Consider the following 18,526-nt stretch of genomic DNA (forward strand, 5'->3'; position numbering starts at 1 on the left):
TGATCCCCATACTGGACACAGGATTTTCCACGTTTGTATCCCTGGGCTCCAGAACAAGTCCCCCTTCCTCTGAAACATTTTTACCCTTTGTAAGCAGTGGAATGGGAAACTTCAGACTGGTCACCACTTGTAGCCAGATAGTGAATGGCAAGAGAGTTGTTACAAAGAAAGTTCTAGAAAATGTGAGGGGGAAGACCGAAGTGGAAAAAGAAAACCTATTTCATCAGATTCCTCCACGTCATTGGTAAGGAGTCTGTGCTTTGTTCTTTCACAGGGAGACTTTCCTATAAGGCTGGTGAGTCTGATGCGTATCAAAGACAGAGTTGGAATCTGAGAGTGTGTTAAAGCAGAATGGACAGAAACCAGCTTAGTGCAAACCTCTCATTTCACAGAGGAAAGAAATAATGGGCCAGATGTTAATGCAAGAAACTAGGAAGCAGCAGAGTTTGGCTTCTAGCCGGTCTTCTGGTCTAAACTGAGCTTTCATTTCCTCTCCACCGTATAGGGGGTGGAGACCACCACCACAAATATGGCTTTCTGAGTTAGTTGCAGGGTCTCACCATCATAAAGCCCATTGACTTCTCTTTGACTTATTCCTTGTCCTTCCTTGCTATTAACCGGTTTGTCTCTTGCTTGACGGCCACTCTTTTTCTCTTCCTAGCCTCTTTCTCTTTTCTCTTCCCACCTCATCTTTCTTCCCATACATTTCCAACGGACCATATCACAATTAGGCTCAACTGAAAAAGCTACCAAGGTGTAGATTAGTGTTCGCAGAAAGAGTGAACAGTAAGTGGGTTAAGATTTCTTTATATACTTTTTTTAATAGCTAGCATTTATTGAGTACTCTGTAGGTATCAGGCATTCTGCTTCACGTATATTATTGCAGTAATCCTTTCAGCAGTGAAATACAGTAGCTACTTTCCCTCCATCATATAGATAAGGAAATGAGGCTTAGAGAGATTAACTTGCCCAGCCCCACCTAATAAGCAATAAAATTATGTCTTACTCTAAAACACATGCTTATCTACTGAGCTGTAACATCTAAGGAGCCTACTCATTTATTTTTAGATCAAGGGTCTTGCCCTCATTGGAAATTTACACCGATCATCTCTAAACCTTACTTCCATGCAAGATTACTTGCTTGAACTTCTTAAGTATGCAGACATTTTTTTTTTTTGCATGAATATTATTGCCCAACAGGTACTTGGTTACTCTTTCAGGAAGACAGAAGCAATGTACAAAGCTTCACTGAAACTGACAAATGATTATCCCTTAACACAGGAATGTAAACAGGATCCCAAAATGTGAATTATCTCTTTGTTTTGACTTTAATCATGATGTATATGCAAAATCATGGGATGTTTTTTAATGTTTACTTATTTAACTGGATCTGGTCATACTCCAACCCCTTCATTTATACTAATAAACAAACTGGGGTATAGAGGACTGGTTGCTTGTGGAAAATTACTGGTGGAGTCTGCATCAGAAACTCTGTCTTCCAGTTTCCAATCTCATGCTCATTCTAGTACACCATGCTGACTGGCAAAATTCGGATTTCATTTGCATCCCAGTCTTTTATAGAAGTTATGTAACAAATGATTTGCTTCCTTAATCAAGGAACTTTTCTGTGTTTGCAATTTTTATGAGACAAAATTTTTGATGTAGTCTTTGAGCTTTTTTAATCTCACCGAATTTTCTGAAGTTGAACAGGAATATGCCTGCATCCCTCTGGCAACGGGTAGCATTCAGGCAGGGAGCACGCTTCCAGAAAGGAAGCAGTAGATGGATTTGGAATTGGAACACATCCTGTTTCTCTCAAAGCCTTTGCATTTCCACTTGGTAGTCATTGAAAATCTCCCATATGTCAGGCACTGTGCTAGGTGCCTTCCATGAATGATTTATTTCTAATCTCTAGAATCCTTCAGGGGCTTATTTCCATTTTACAAGTGAGGAAACCGGGGCTCAGGGAAGACAAGTCCTTTACTTTACCAAAGGTCACACAGTAAGTTGTGGAGACAGGGTTTGGACAACAGTTTGCTTGACCTGGAAGCTCACGTTCTCATTATGTCGTGTTCCACTGCCGTTCATTTGAGCTGCTGTAGTCGTGGCTTAAGAGGAAGGTTTTGTTGTATGTATGAGTTAGATTCATTTCAAATTTTTTAAATGAGGATTGCCAGATGGAGCTTTCTTTTACCGTTGCTAGTGTGAGGTGAACTTCAGTGTGGCTACTGAACAAAGGGAAAATCAAATTGGAGCATGAAACTTGATTTTCTATTTTGTCTTAAATAAAATCCAAATTTCAGCATCTTTCACAGACATACTTGGCTTCTGACAGAAATGCTGAGTTGTAGAAGGAGTTTTTTGCCAGCAAAGATAAAAAAAAAATAAATTCACTTTCAGTTAGTCGAGGAAGTTTTCTTGTTGTGTAGAAATGAAAGCAGTGTCATCTCTTCCTGAGGCCTGTTTAAAACATGTACAAAGTTAAGTATGAGCATTTGCTCATACTTTGTTGTCATTTAACAACAAAGGAAAGTTGGAGAGCAGGAAGGGCTTTGCTGGTTTATAAAGCATTCCAAGTGAATCAGTGTTCATCTCCGTCAATCTAAGATAGACTGCGAGCTTTGAAGGAACCTGTGATTCAGATTCCTGTGACCTCACAGAGCCTTCAGAACTGCTACTGTGGTTTCCGCATGTCAAAAGCTCTTCTGCAAACTCTTATGCTTACGGGTTTTACTGAGGGGCAGTCTTTGGGCTTGCTAGCTGCTTAAGGAGAAGAAAAGACTTGAGGGTTAGCGTCCATTCCTATGTCCTCATCTAATTTTTCACTCTTGCCCTGTCAACTAACGGCTTTATGCACCATGTTTTTGACTAGTTGTCTCTCACAAATTAATGTGAGATCTTTTTTTTCTAGTAATCGGCAAAATAAAGGTTTTCAGAGTTCAAAAACACCACAGAGCGGTTATAAGTAATTCCTTGTCCTTCTGCTCTGGCTCATGGTAGGTGGTTGACAAATGACATGAGGACCATGGGCCTGTTGAGGAGTAATGACAAGCGATTGTATAACTTATAGCTCAGGAAGCATTTGCGAGAATAGTATCTCATGGAATCCTGTCAGAAACCCCAAATCCCCACGTTGCCAACCAAGGAGACAGAGGAGGAAGGGATTTACCGGTCACAAAGTGAGTGTTTCGTCAGCCCACTAGCCCAGTGCTGTTTCTCCACACACAGAGATGTACAAAGCACATGTTCTTCACAGTGTGGCAAAACACAAGGGAATTTGGAGTTCTAGGGATCAGTGTAGGAAGGAGTCACAGTTTTGTAGAGTTACAGTTATACACCATGTCCCCTTGTCTGTCCATCAGTGGGAGAGGTGGGTACAGACATGTCAGGGCTTACCTAACATGCACAGTTGGTCCATCTCTTGGGTCCAGGTCCCCTAAGAGCCGGCTCACTTGTCCCCACAATAAAAAGTAACAAAAATAAGGCGGCATTCAGCATCCTTCTCAGTGATCTCTTTCCAAAAGTTCCAAACCATTTTCTGTATTTGGGATCCTCATGTCTTTGATGGGAAACCTGTTTGTATTTCACCTCCAAGCTTTGTGGTCTCCAGGGCACTCTGGTTGGGTACCTAAAGGGTGTGGGAAGTGGACTCCGAGAGAACAGGGGCAGAGCCCTGTCCCTCACTACCTTATTTGGGATCTTGAGGATCCACTGAGAGGAAGTATGGTAGGACCTGCAACACGAGAGGTTGATTTTCGGGTTGAGGCAGGATTGTTCTTCTTTTAAAGGACAGGAAAGAAGTTCACCGAAAGTATATCATTTTTCCATTGTCCATTGTTGTGAGTAACAAAATTCCTGAAAACCTAGGACTCTATGGCCCCATTGGTTCATCTATACCACACATATTTACTTGCAAGTGTCAAGCGAAACAGAAAGGAGTTATGGAAAAAAACATTGGCTTTGGCTGTAGGCAGATGAGTTCAAATCCTGTTACCTTTGCCTAACTTCTTGATCTTCACACCTTGCTCCTTGTGTTTGCCTGTAAAATTATGATAATCCCTGCCCGTCCTAATTTATAGTTGTTTTAGGAAATTAAGTACACAGAAATTCTGCATAAACTTTAATATATTTTATAAAAGGAAAGTGTCATTATCTCTTTCAGAAACAATATCTTTGATCCCTACCAAGTATACATACCAAGTCCGCCATCATTTTTTTAAGATGCAACTTTAGCAGTGTGGTCTTGACAACCAGATCAGCCATGGATTGCATTTAATCCAAAAATAAAAGTGGAAGATGGAACATAAAAATAGAGAGTCCATTTTTTCCATTTGGCATAAATAAAAAAGTAATGTTTTTAGCTTGGAGACAATCAATACGTCTTTTCTTTTGAACTTTGGATTTGGACTTACATGTTGCTTTCATCCTTTGCTTCCATTGTAGGAAATTGATGGAAAATCCCTGCTATTGATGACAAGAAATGACGTGTTGACAGGACTTCAGTTAAAACTGGGGCCTGCTCTGAAAATCTACGAGTATCATGTTAAACCTCTGCAGACAAAGCATTTAAAGAACCACTCTTCATAGTACAGTCAAGTTGGGGTCTTAGACCTCAAAAAATACATAATGACATAATTTAGTTTCATGTGATGAAACTTTGTAAACAGAATACATACATGTGTATATGTAAAGAATTTCAGTCAAATGAAACGTTATCCTATTGGATAGACTAGGCAATCCATCGGCTGACCTGAATTCAGCCAAGAGGAGCAAGGATAACTTATAGACAGATGGTTTTCCTGGTGGATCTTGTCAAATTGAGTGATCTTTGACACGATTAGACACCTCTCCCCACCAAAGGGATTATCTTCACAAATTGCTTTCCCAGAATCCTTGAAAAAGGATTGAATTGAATGATCTTTTGGTTACAGATGTAGGGAGATTAAAAACAAGAACACTTGGGGGAAGGGGAGAAAAGAAAGATTGCTGTCTCCCTTGAATTCCTCTGCTCCTAAGAGTTTGTGTTATTTGGATGGAATTGCCGACACCCTTTTTTATAGAGGGTCCTCCACTTGACCTTATTAAGGTTTCACTGGGATATACTGCGATGTTTGAGACGATCGTGCGTCATGGCCCCTACAGGAGCAGAACCTCTGAAAAAGAGAAACTCTGTTGTGTCTTCGGGATGTCCCTCCATCTTCAGCTTCTTTCATAGGGGGTAACGGTATTTTCTGCATAGATTTACTTTCAAATTGGCTCTTTGTTTCCGAAGAAGAAAACATTTTTTCACTTTATGGTTTGTATTTATACGAATTTGTTTCTGAAGGAATTTACCAAGAGATATAGATCAAAAAGCCTTGTTACTAGTACAGAGTATTTTTATATATATTCCTTCATGATGGTGTAATATTTTTTTAATTGCTCTGATGCTCTGTTGGATTCTTGGTTTGAGTACTTGTTTTTAAGAACTTGAAAAAGTGGGTTTGCTACATCTCTGTTCAAAGAGACATTGGTTCAAATCTCTGTGTGTCAATGCCTTGTTGAACTGGTGCTTTGTGGTCACAATAAAGCATTGCTTCGGTTTATTCCCAGTGTATGTTTGATCTTTTCTGTTTGGTTGCCTCTTCAGTTGGGATTAAGGATTAAAGTCATTCCTTAAAACCATGGAAAGAAAGTTAAGCCTAAAAAAAAAAAAGCAACTTTGGATATATAAAACATTTAGATTTGTTTGTGGGTTTACCTTCTTTATGAACTACATTGTCCAAATAGGCCTTGTTCCTTCTCTTACCCCCATCCAACAACCAATTTTAGGTGTCATTTTAGCCAAAGTTTTTTTTTTTTTTTCTGTAGGCCACTGAGGGTCATGATTTTCTGTCAGTTTGGATGAAAGCCATGTACTTTCCCTCCAGACCAAAGCTCATATTCCCACATATAAAACTTTGCAGAGTTGATGGACTCCCTGAAATTCTGTCTTCCCCCTCCTCAAGTTGAGGGCCACTATTTTAGATAGTGTTATAATTCAGTCCCCTGCAAAGATCATTTCTGTAAAGACCAGAAAGTCTGAAGATGAGAGTGAAAAAAAAACAAAAACAAAAACACGGGAAGTGGTATAATGGGTGGGGTTCAAAATGCCTTCCAAATTAATTGTTATGGAGTTTATGGAGTGTCTGAAATTTAAATTATGCTTTGTTTTGCATAAGTGGGAGAAGGGGCTGCAAAAGAGACATTTTCCATCCCCACATTCTCACAGTCTACAAAGCATGTAAAACTAAAAGGCAGAACTTAGTTAAGTATTATGAGGAGTGGTAGTGATAAAAAGTGAGAGGTGCACCTGCTGGAGACCCAGGTGGGAAGGAAGGAACATGGGATCCAATAGATAGAAGATGGGATGAAGAACTGAATTAACCTCCCTGCAGGAGTTTCCCACAAGTGAAATAGTAATGACGTTTGAACCCTCACTGCCTCAAAGGGATAGCATGCAAATGTCCCAGCCATGCTTCTGTGTATCCACCTGATACCTTATGTATGCGTCTAGAAAAGATTTGGCTGTGAGTAATAAAACAAAAACTGTCTCATATCGGACAAAGGGCTAGTATCCAAAATCTATAAAGAGCTCACCAAACTCCACACCCGAAAAACAAATAATCTACTGAAGAAATGGGCAGAAGACATCAACAGACAATTTAATAAAGAAGACATCCAGATGGCCAACAGGCACATGAAAAGATGCTCAATGTCGCTTCTCGTCAGGGAAATACAAATCAAAACCACATTCAGATACCACCTCACGCCAGTCAGAGTGGCTAAAATGAACAAATCAGGAGACTATAGATGCAGGCGAGGATGTGGAGAAATGGGAACCCTCTTGCACTGTTGGTGGGAATGCAAACTGGTGCAGCTGCTCTGGAAAACAGTGTGGAGGTTCCTCAAAAAATTAAAAATAGATCTACCCTATGACCCAGCAATAGCACTGCTAGGAATTTACCCAAGGGATACAGGAGTGCTGATGCATAGGGGCACTTGTACCCCAATGTTTATAGCAGCACTTTCAATAGTCAAATTATGGAAAGAGCCTAAATTGTCCATCAACTGATGAATAGATAAAGAAATTATGGTTTATATACACAATGGAATACTACATGGCAATGAGAAAGAATGAAATTTGGCCTTTTGTAGGGACGTGGATGGAACTGGAGAGTGTTATGCTAAGTGAAATAAGTCACACAGGGAAAGACAGATACCATATGTTTTCACTCTTATGTGGATCCTGAGCAACTTAACAGAAGACCATGGGGGAGGGGAAGGAAAAAAAAAAAGAGGTTAGAGAAGGAGGAAGCCAAAACATAAGAGCCTCTTAAAAACTGAGAACAGGGGCGCCTGGGTGGCGCAGTCGGTTAAGCATCCGACTTCAGCCAGGTCACGATCTCGCGGTCCGTGAGTTCGAGCCCCGCGTCAGGCTCTGGGCTGATGGCTCAGAGCCTGGAGCCTGTTTCAGATTCTGTGTCTCCCTCTCTCTCTGCCCCTCCCCCGTTCATGCTCTGTCTCTCTCTGTCCCAAAAATAAATAAACGTTGAAAAAAAAAAAAAAAACTGAGAACAAACTGAGGGTTGATGGGGGGTGGGAGGGAGGGAAGGGTGGATGATGGGTATTGAGGAGGGTACCTGTTGGGATGAGCACTGGGTGTTGTATGGAAACCAATTTGACAATAAATTTCATATTTAAATAAATAAATAAATAAAATTATACCAATGGGGGGAAAAAAACTGTCTCCCCACTCTCACCCCCACATTGCTAGGTAATGTAAACAAGACAGAAGGTTGTGTCTTCTCTTCATTTAAATGTACAGCCAGGGGGACCAGAGATGATACAGCCCTCTATGATGTCAGACATTCTTCCTACCTTTTTGTTCCATCATGCATGCTGTTTATTCCCAGAATCCTTTCATGGCCCAAGATGGCTGCTTCAGCTCCCCCCATCACCATTTGACTTCCAACCAGCAGGAAGAAGAAAAGGGAAAGGAAGACACCTTCTCCCTTTAAGGAACTTCCAAGAAATTGTACATATTACTTCCTCTTCCATCTTGCTGTCCAAAATTCAGTCACAGTGTCATACCTAAGCTGGAAGAGAGGCTTGAGATACTCTTAGAGCCCATGGGCCCAACTAAAACTCAAAAGTGCCATTATCCTACCACTATGGGAAAAGGAATATTAAAGGACAATGTCCTATCACCACTGTCAGCTGGCAGTTGAATACTTTGAGCAAATGAAAGTACGTCTTTAGTTGTATTTTTCTCTAGATTTGAATTTGGGATTACACTCCATGCAGTCTTTGGATGCTTTTATCACAGTCGCCTTGTTCACTAACCCCAACCTAACTCAACTAAGCTTTCAACCTGGACTGCTCTATAAATGCTTGTCATGAAGAGAAAAAAAAAAAAAAAAGGAAAGGAAAATATCTCAATTGAAAAGCAAACTGAAAAGAATCAATTCATTTCTTAGCCCTCTGTTGACAGCTTTCAGGCAAAATTAGGAAATTAGTCTGCCTCTCTTACACCCAGAATAAAGGCCTACAACGGGCTGGCCTAAGTGCCTTGGCAATAACTGAGGGTGCTTTCTCCCCACCCCCCAATTCACGGAAAGGAAGTGTTATCAAAACAAGGCCATAGGGAGAGGCTGGAAGTACTTGAAATTCAGCAGGTAGGCAGCCTTTGTCTCCAAACAGCTGTAAAACCAGAAATGGCTGATTCCTTTCCGATCACACCAGATTTCTGTTAATGTGATCCAGGTCTGCAGCTAGGAGCAAACACACACAGACACATACACACACACACACACACACACGGGGAAGCACTTCATGAGCGTAAATGGGAATGAGAGTGCCTTGATGCCAATATGTTTTATGTGAGAATTGTTTGATGTTGAATTTGATTATTCTCAACCAGAGGGGCAGACAGGATATCAGAATCATGAAGGATTAAAAAAAAAAAATAATTGCCACTCCACCTCTCCTCCCCACCCCGCATTTGAGCCTCGGGTTCAGACTCTACAAAGGACGTATAATGAATTGATTTAAAGGCAAGGTCACAAACTGGTCTCTTTTCAGTGGAATCTAAGCTGACATGTTGTCCTTTGGCTAGTGCAGTATGTTTGTGTTCTTACAACTACATCTGCAGTCTTCTAGGTGAGCCTGAAAACTCCAATTTATTACAATCTTTTTAATTCCCTAATACCTTGCAGCCAACAACTGCACACTTTTACACTGTCATTACAAGGTATATGAAATTTAGACCCCTGATGTAAAGCAAAGAACACACAGAGAGGAGCTTCAGAGTAAATTAATTCAGGAACTAGAGCTTATAAGTAGATTTGGTTGAAAAGAAAACAAGGTGGCACACACTGAGCTGGAATGTGCAGCAGCTTTGAGCGTCATTTTTGATACTTAATGGACATGGTGACTATTGAATAATCTTCATATTCAGAGACCAGTTGGTGGCAGTCTCCTCGTTCTATCCTCAGTAAGTACCCTATGAGAACATGGATTTTGTCTCTCTAAGCTTAGCATACACGGTCAGGGGTACATGCTGTCCTTGTGTTGCATTAGAGAAATAGATCTTTGGAGGAATTTAATTTGGAAAAGTCTAATGACCCTCAGTTGCCCAACCACTCCTATATTTGGAAGCCAAATGCAAAGAGTACTTACTGGTGGTGATCCATCTGCCTTTGACGGTCATTGCAAATGGGATCTGCAGGGGTCAGGCCTGGGCACAGAGCCATTAAGTGTTTTTTGTAATGATTTGGAAGATGAAGTTAAATGTTCAAAGAGCTGACTGCTGTAGGACAGATATGCTTCTTATGAGAAAACTTGTTAATTCTGCTTCTAAACCAGGAACAGAAGCCACAGGAAGGAAAGAGAGAGCAATGGGTACAGTAATGAGCAGCTCGTTAGCTTCATGCTGTAGCTCCATAGGCAATTAAGTGGTTTGGGTACCATTGCTGGCCAGTGGTGGCCGTTCTACATAGAGAGAAAGAGAGTAAAACGATCACATCTCATTGTTTGGTGACTGTGGCCGTGTTATATCTTTTCGAACCTCAAGAAAAGAGTTTCACCTTGCCTAGCCCTGGGGCAGAATAATGCAGGACCCTGTGAATAAAAGCAAGAGAAGTCTTTGGCTACCCACAAGAACATAGCTAGGTTGATGTCTCTTTACCGCAGTTGTGCAGGGTTTTCCTGTCCACCATTATCTTCAGGGAGAAATTCGGAAAGCTGGAGATGCCAGGCAATCTCCAAATGGAAAATGTGCCAGACTTCCACAGAAGAGGTGCCTGGGCAGAGCTACTACCTTTATCATAGCAGAGGTGGGAAAGAGGTCAGTGAATTAAGGTGTAAATAATACTGAATGCCTTTGGTAGCTGTGGAGCAGGCCATGGCCTGGGGAAGCCAGACCTATAAACAACAAAATAAGGGAACGTATGCCACAAGATAGAATATGCTATCATCTAAGCATCTGAGATCACAGAGCTTAGAGGCCTTAAGTTTCCAGAAGAGTCAGGTAAAGCAGCAAGGACAGACCTTCCACAAGATTCTCCGGCTCTGTCATCTGTGGGGCAGAGACATCTACGGCAACGTTGCAAGTCAGACGTCTTCTTTCTAAATTAAAGACAGCAGACTCATTTGGTAAATTGTGCTTCATTTCCTTTTTCAGTGGGTCACACTCTTACTTTTCTGTGCCAGGAAATACACATCTTGAAAATAAGACTATAAAACTCACGATTACAAACATTTTGAAGGACGCTCAGGAAAACTCTTCAAGCAACCAGCAGTTCCTGTTTTTAAGACTTTGTGTTTGGCACTACGTGTTAACTACACTGGAATTAAAATATAAATAAGTAAATAAATAAATAAAGAGGCAAACAGACAAATAAATTCGTGTTTGGGACTGTGTTCCTCTCCTGTGCTGCAACCCAATGACACGGGTTGATCTACACCATGCCGCAGTGGGTGGGAGGACTGAGGCTGCTCCTATAGACCTGAGCTTGAGGCCAGCCCCACCATTTACTTGAAAGGGGAACTTGGGCAGTTATACGGCTCCCCTCAGCCTCAGGTACTTCACCTGTTCTCTACTGCAGCTACAGACACAGAGCAAAGCAACACTAGGTCAGCGCTGTCCAATAAATATATAATGTGAGCCACATGTGTGACTTAAAATTTTCTAGCGGTCACATTTTTTTTTTAATTTTTTTTTTCAATGTTTATTTATTTTTGGGACAGAGAGAGACAGAGCATGAACGGGGGAGGGGCAGAGAGAGAGGGAGACACAGAATCGGAAACAGGCTCCAGGCTCCGAGCCATCAGCCCAGAGCCCGACGCGGGGCTCGAACTCACGGACCGCGAGATCGTGACCTGGCTGAAGTCGGACGCTTAACCGACTGCGCCACCCAGGCGCCCCATCTAGCGGTCACATTTTTTAATGAAATTTTCTAGTGGTCACACAAGGGAGCAGGAAAATCATCTAACATATTCAAAATATTACCGTTTCCATGCACAATACCAAAATTATTGACATACTTTACAATCTTTTAAAAATACATTTATGGGGCGCCTCAGTGGCTCAGTTGGTTAAGCGTCTGACTCTTGGTTTCGGCCCAGGTCCTGATCTCAAGGTTCATAAGTCGGAACCCCACGTCCGGCTCCGCACTGACAGTGCGGAGCCTGCTTGGGATTCTTTCTCTCTCTCTCTCTCTCTCTCTCTCTGCTGTTCCCTCACTCTCTCTCTCTCAAAATAAATAAATAAACTTAAAAAAGGAATGCCCTTTCAAGTGGATGCATAACTTAAAAAAAAATAAAAATAAAGAACAAAATAATAAAACACATCTTCAAAAGCCACCGCACATTTCATACTTACAGCACGTCGCCATTGAGACAGAACAGCTCACGTATACCATTTAGGGCTGGTTTCGGTTGAAAATCTAAAAAACAATGACTTAGACAAATAAGATTTCCCTACTGTATATATGAGGTCTGAAGGTAAGCAGAGCAGGGTCAGGACAGCCACCCCGCAGTCATTGGGTCTCAGTCTTCTCCTAGTGTGTTCCTCCACCATCTTCAATACATAGCTTCCTATGTGGTCCAAGATGGCTGCTTAAGCATCATTTATCACAACTGTATTCCAGCCAAGAAGGAAAGAAGGGTATCTGTTTTGAGAAGTTGCATCCAGCACTAATACTCATATCTCTGTAACAAGAACTTCAATCATTTGGCCATACTTAGCTATAGGGGAGATTGGGAACTGTAGTGTTTATTTCAGATAGCCAAGTATTCAGCTACACAAAGACAGGAGGATGGATGCTGTGGGGAAAGTAGCAACCCTTCCATAATACCAGGCTCATAAGACTGATGGAGAATTGAATAAGAGTACATAGTACAGATATTAGTATAACAGGAAAAGTACATTAAAGTATGATTTTATTACTATGCTCTCACTCCATATCAAGCCCAGAAGAGTCACAGAATTAACAAACATATGCTCAGTCCAAATACTGTTCATTTGATACATTCTAATTCTGCTAAAAGATAAAACAATTACTTTCTTAGGTCCTCGGATTTGGGGTGGTTTTAGATACTTTATCTTCATAAGGGCACATAAAAGGAAAAAAAAAACTTGCATTATTTAAGCTCCATGAAAAATTGTTATGCTGAGTTAAGGGAAATGTGCTGAGCAAAATGCATATAAGTTTTTATTGGTCCCCAAAGACCTAAGTTAGTTGAGGCATTTGGTGAATTCTAAATACATCTCATCCCTAATTCAAAAGGAACATTCAATGACATTCAAAATGGTTTTGTGAGACTAATGAAAGGGAGCCCTCTGATACGTCTGTGATTTTAATGAAGATGTGTGTGGGTCAAAAACAAACATCAACAAAATTTTAAAGATAAAATTTTTAAAATCTAAGTAGATCTGCATTCATTAATTTGAGCCAATTAGGTTGACATCAGTCTGTTTAATTATCTATTCAGGCAGATTTCCTAATTAATTTTTAATGCTAAGGTGACTTCTCCTAGCTACCCTAATGTCTGTAGGTTATTCATCAACCTTCTCTATGGTGTGCACGCAGAATGCGGAGTAAGTTAACATTAGCCTAATTTACACAGAGTTAAAAAGGAAAACTTTGAAGCTATGGATCCACATTGGAGGAGGAAAGGGACCCTGGACGACGGGTTAGCAGACCTGGGTTCTGATCTGTTGCTGACTTTTCTGTAAAACCCTGTACCAGTCTCTTAACTTCTGTTGGTTCAATTGCCTCCTATGTAAAATAAACAAATCCAACCGGAAGTTTATTCAGCATTCAATTTCTATGATTTTCTAAGAATCAAATAATTTGAGTTACATGTGTCACCGCTCCCTCCACCTTTCAAGTAAAACTCACAACACTGTCATGTCCTACAATGTCTTTTCCCCTATATATCTGGGGTCCTTCTCTTTTATCCTAAACACACTGTTTTCCCTTTCTCATACAAGGGAATCAGTGTACCTTCCTTCCAAGTTTATTTGAATATATTCCTTATGTGTAAATTTCCAATGGAATCTTTTACACTTTAAGGATTGAGTGTAAATGACCTCCTTGGCAGATATTGAGGTCCTTGTAGAGGCATGAATGAGCCCTTTGCTGGGAAGAAGGTCCATAGCCATTCTTTCTCAATGGGATATCCATAGAATCTAAAAACCTTAAGAATTCCTGAAAAAGAGCCCAGGCAAATGGAAGAACAAAAGGCAGCTGCACTCTGACAGAAATGGGAACAAAGACTATGAAAAATTCAAAGAGAATAAGTTTCCATTATTTGGAAGCAGGAAGAACCCAGTGAGTTAGAAGGCTTGAAATCCATGACTTTAGAAAGAAGCTTTGGTTTCCTCCAAAATGCAGCTAAGGAAGCAGAAGTTAAACAAAGGTTTTGCAAAGGAGACTCCAAAAGGCAAAGTCCACCCAGTCCCTAGTCTGGAGGGAAAAAAAAAAAATCAATGCTCTTTCTGAACAGAGGCCTAGGAGGTTAGAAAGAAGTTCAGATTTCTGTAGTTAAATCTTTGCACGTGGTTGAAAAAGCTAAATTCTGTTTCAATAACAAACAAGTAAAAACACTGTTTCCAAAGAGTGATTTCTATTGTATTGAGAACAAAGGGAGAAAAAGCAGGTTACTAAAGGGGAAGAAAGGTGTGAACTTAAGTCTGACTAAAAAGGAAAAGGAATGGAATGCATTTTCTGAGGCTGTTTCAATGAAAGTTCTGAGATGAAATTTAGAGGATTTCGACTAAGTCTTAGAATTTTGGCTGCTGAAACCACAAGCCCCAGATGACAGCTGCTCTGTTGGGTGCCAGGCAAACTGCCTCCAGGCAGCAAATGGGCTGGAGTCACCTGCTTTATTCCCCCAGGAAAGTACTTGAGATGGGGCCGGGGTAAGGATGGGGGGAAGGGAAGAGAAAGCACTGTAGAGCAAGTGGGTTCCCAGAAAAACTGGAACAGAGAGCCTGTAGCCTTCTATAACAAAATTACAAGATGTTTTGATACAAATTACCTGGCCGGTGTTTGTAGTTCAGGCTGGCCTGCTCATCTGCCAGCACTGACAAAACCGGGTGAAACCCAAAGCCTGTTTTTCAGCATAATTTACAATTTTAAGCACAAGAAAACATTCTTCACAAAATAGGATTCTGGCCCTTGAAAATTTCAGACTCCAGGCTCTCCTGCCTGGGAAATAACACCTGGGATACAACATCCAATAGCTCATTTGCAATCGACTACAATAAATGTTTTAAGACTCAGGAGAAGCACAATGCATGTATGTTCAAAACGGGGCACAAGGTCTAACGATTCTGCTCTAACATCAATTTCTTCTCTGAAGCAAATACAGTGTTTCTAAAACTTTCCTGACCAAGGTAATAGCTAGTAAGGAGGGCCTACGTTTTTCTTTCTTGTTGTTTGTTTGTTTTTAGAAAAAATCATGTTAAATTCTAAATTCCTCTTTAAACAGGATTATCAAATCAGCAGAGGAATAAAATGTACTAAGCAATTTGGCCACCCAAGTGACATGATATAGAAGCCCATTTTGTAACATGAGTATTCAGTGTGGCACAAAACTTTCCTTATCATATTATTTCATCCTGCTTATCTCGTGTTCTTTCCCAGCAGGCACTAGCTTGTGTGGGGTTTCCAGCATTTTCTAGGGCTTGTGCTCTCCGGCCTCCCATCTCTCACCTCACTCATAAAGTCCAAAGAAGATTTTCTACTTGGGTCTAATAACACACGAAAAGAAGGCAAGATATTTCATTTAACAAACACATACAAAAATTTCTTTTTTTAAAAAAAATATTTATTTATTTTGAGAGAGAGAGAGAGAGAGTGCATAGGAGGGGCAAAGAGAAAGGGAGAGAATCCCAAGCAGGCTCCATGCTCTCAGCACAGAGCCATCTCACAAACCGTGAGATCATGACCTGAGCTGACTTTCAACCAACTGAACCACCCAGGTGCCCCGTACAGAATTTTCTGTGTGTCAGCCATAAACATTATCACAGCACTTTACAAACATTAACCCATTTGATGCTTGAAATACCTCTGAGTTAGATTCTATTTCACCTCTATTTTACAGATGAGGATACTTATCATATAGCTAGAAAGAAGTAGATCCAGGATTTAAGTGAGTTTGTGAAATTAAACACTATACCATGCTAGCTTATGTAGTATTACAAAGGGGAATGAAGCAGAATTATCAAATAATACTAAGTACTTATATGTAAGCATTTATAAAAAATGGAGATTTAAAAAAGTTAATAAATGTAGATTTTTTAAATGGAAGAAGGTTCCATGTTCATGTGGACAGGTTTTCATCATGGGTTTCTAAAATTACAGTTTAATTATAGTTTATGAAGCTCTATGGTATATGATATATACCATATATGTATATTATCTATAGTATATATATATATATATATATATATATAACATATATATATATAGTGTTACTCAACTGATATAAAGATAATCACCAGTCAAGTCTGTATATATCTTTAAATCATCAATTATATTTATTTCTCTGATTATAAAAGTAATAAATGTTCAGATATGGAAGATTCAGAAAAGCACATGGCAAAAAATAAAAATCACTCCTAATCCCACAATCTAGAAATCATCATCACTGATATTTGTATAGAGTGTCGTCTTCTTTCTATATGTATATTCATTGATTGGTATATTGACTCAGCACTTATTAGATGGGTTCTTTGTGCCAAAGTGAGACCTTATTCAAAGAAAAATAAGTTATACTTTTTTTCAGTGTGTACTATATATTCTCTAAGAGTTGTAAAAGTCATAAAACCAATACATTAAGATTATAAAAGTATTTTTAGAGTATAAATAAATTCCCAGTGATACATATGCTAGAGCATTCTTAGAAATCCAAACATTCAGTCTAATTGAAGTCACAATGGTGAAAGTTTTCAAAAGATGATTTTGTCGTTATATTTTCTGCATTGCCCAAAAGCAGTTTTTGCATCAGTAGGATGAAAACAGTGCTTACTTTTGAACTTGTGCGCAAAGTAATTGATATGACACATCCATTAATTCATGATTATTTTCTTGGTGAATTGGTTCTAAAGCTTCTCAAAGATAGGAAGGCACAAGACAACTAAAAAGAAATCTTGATTTATGACTGTTCTAATACCGTGTAGCATTTGTAAAGTAAACTGCATCCATAAAGCATGTTATAATTACTAATCACAAAACACCTTGCTGAGCTAGGAGCAGAAGAATTCTTTCATACAGGAGGAAAATTAACACTATAAATCAACATACTAGTTTGAAAATTTGCATGGTTACATGCTATGATTTCCAGCATCACAAGAGGCTGAAGGAAATCCTCAATTGAGAGTAGGCTCCTGGCGATGGTAGCTACTTTGTCACAGCTTCGAAGTCAGCTTCCTCTTGACGGTTCCAGTAATTCTGCCGTAGGGATTCTCTAATGGTAGCAAGACCTGTAGAAAAGCCACATGGCAACTTTAGAAGCATTAAAATAGACCTCTCCTGTTTTCTATGAATCAATGTTAAATCAAAACCAAAACAACAACTCACTAAATAGGAAAACATATATGCACTAAAGTCAAGTTATTTGAAGCAGGGTAGTGCTTTATTTTTCTGGCAATAGTGGAGGGATGAGTTGATTGTCCAGAAAATTTAAGAGTGTTTGAAAGATTTTAATCACTGGGATATAAATGTTTCTCAAATGCATTGTTTGTTTCTTTCTTTCTCTCCTCCTATCTCTGCTTTTTAAACAGAATGTGGTGAACATAATTTGGCTTTTGCTTGAGAATTCACTTTGAACACCTATCAATGTCCAATGCGATCATACCACGCCTTCAGGAACATCTGAGGTCCTCAGGGCTGTTAGCCCAATACTAAGTGGTTTCAGACAGCTGTAAATTTAGAGATGTTCTGTCTTCCCACCCTGTCATTTGTCACTTCTCTGCTGTTGTCAGTGCGTCCTGACTCCCTGCTTCTCATGTGTTGCCCTCACTCTGTACACGCCTGCTGGCTGAGGGCCTGAGAACAGCTCCCACCCCCCAACCCCAAAGCACAGACACAGAGTCAGGACAACTTGTGTGGCTTCTCAGGTGCCTTCACGCGGACCCCTGGCCCCAAGGATCTGGGCCTTCCCGTCTCGGGGCCCCCACGCAGGCTTCGGGTGGGAGCTGAGGAAGCCGCAAGTCTGACTTCTTGGATATAGGGACACACCTGGCAAGCCCTGCGACACGTCTTTGAGCTGGGATCAGTGCAGGTCACAGGTGTTTGGGGGCCCTGAGGAGACCTCATTTCTTTGCTGGTTCCTCAGCTGAGCACTGCTCCAGTCATGAGCTTGACCCTTTTCTGTTTGGGGCCCATTTGTTTTACCTTTGGTCGACATGGCCAAGATTACTTTCAGGTCCCTCTCTTGCCCTTTAGAAGGTAATGATTTTAAAGGGCTTTAATTCTAATTAATGGTATTCTGGTAATCGACATCCTTTCCTTCCAGTGACATAAACGATGCTGCCTCCCTGTTCAGTTGAATGAACAGCACCTGGGATCAATGTTGCTCTCGTCTGTGATTCACAGTTCTCTAGAAGCTATCCCAGGCGCCTAAGCCTTTGTTTCCCAGTGCTGTTCCCCAGCCTCCACCTACAGCTGTGGTAGCACAGCCCGATGGAGCCCATTAACATAATTTGCAGGACAGAAACAGGAATAGAGAAATCCTACCATTCTGAAAATGGCTCAAGAGGGGAAGGACAGTTCCAATCTCCCAGGACACACTACTTCAGGCTGTCTAGTCAGACACACTTGGTTTAACCTTCTGCCATGGCTTAAAACAAGTCAGGGTGTTTTTCCAAAACAAGGTTTCCTTTCAAAAAGTGCATTTCCTCGTCTGTCTTTCTTTCTTTCTCTCCTTCCTTCCTTCCCTCCCTCTTTCTTTCTTTCTTTCTTTCTTTCTTTCTTTCTTTCTTTCTTTCTTTCTT

At 40.4% G+C, this 18,526-nt stretch overlaps 3 protein-coding genes across 4 annotated transcripts in view; 2 read left to right on the forward strand and 1 right to left on the reverse strand.

Annotated features, from left to right (window-relative positions):
- SAMD13 (sterile alpha motif domain containing 13) overlaps positions 1–5,585 on the forward strand; it is a gene marked incomplete at its 5' end in the record, with an annotated part of 40,004 nt that extends 34,419 nt beyond the window's left edge. Inside the window, one exon of the mRNA XM_040456177.1 lies at positions 4,444–5,585. Within this exon, the coding sequence (XP_040312111.1) occupies positions 4,444–4,587 (144 nt within the window). The remainder of the gene's footprint in view (positions 1–4,443) is intronic.
- The window catches only part of DNASE2B (deoxyribonuclease 2 beta), a 76,191-nt gene that overhangs the window by 11,937 nt on the left and 45,728 nt on the right, over positions 1–18,526 (forward strand). The gene's annotated exons all lie outside the window — the stretch shown is intronic.
- LOC121027381 (uricase) overlaps positions 16,047–18,526 on the reverse strand; it is an 81,476-nt gene continuing 78,996 nt past the window's right edge. For both annotated transcript variants that reach the window (XM_040470796.1, XM_040470795.1), the window contains exon 8: positions 16,047–17,014. In XM_040470796.1, the coding sequence (XP_040326730.1) occupies positions 16,940–17,014 (75 nt within the window). In that variant the 3' untranslated portion in view covers positions 16,047–16,939. The remainder of the gene's footprint in view (positions 17,015–18,526) is intronic.

Source organism: Herpailurus yagouaroundi, unplaced genomic scaffold, assembly GCF_014898765.1.
Source record: "Herpailurus yagouaroundi ecotype Mexico unplaced genomic scaffold, PumYag 77, whole genome shotgun sequence".
NCBI lineage: Eukaryota > Metazoa > Chordata > Mammalia > Carnivora > Felidae > Herpailurus > Herpailurus yagouaroundi.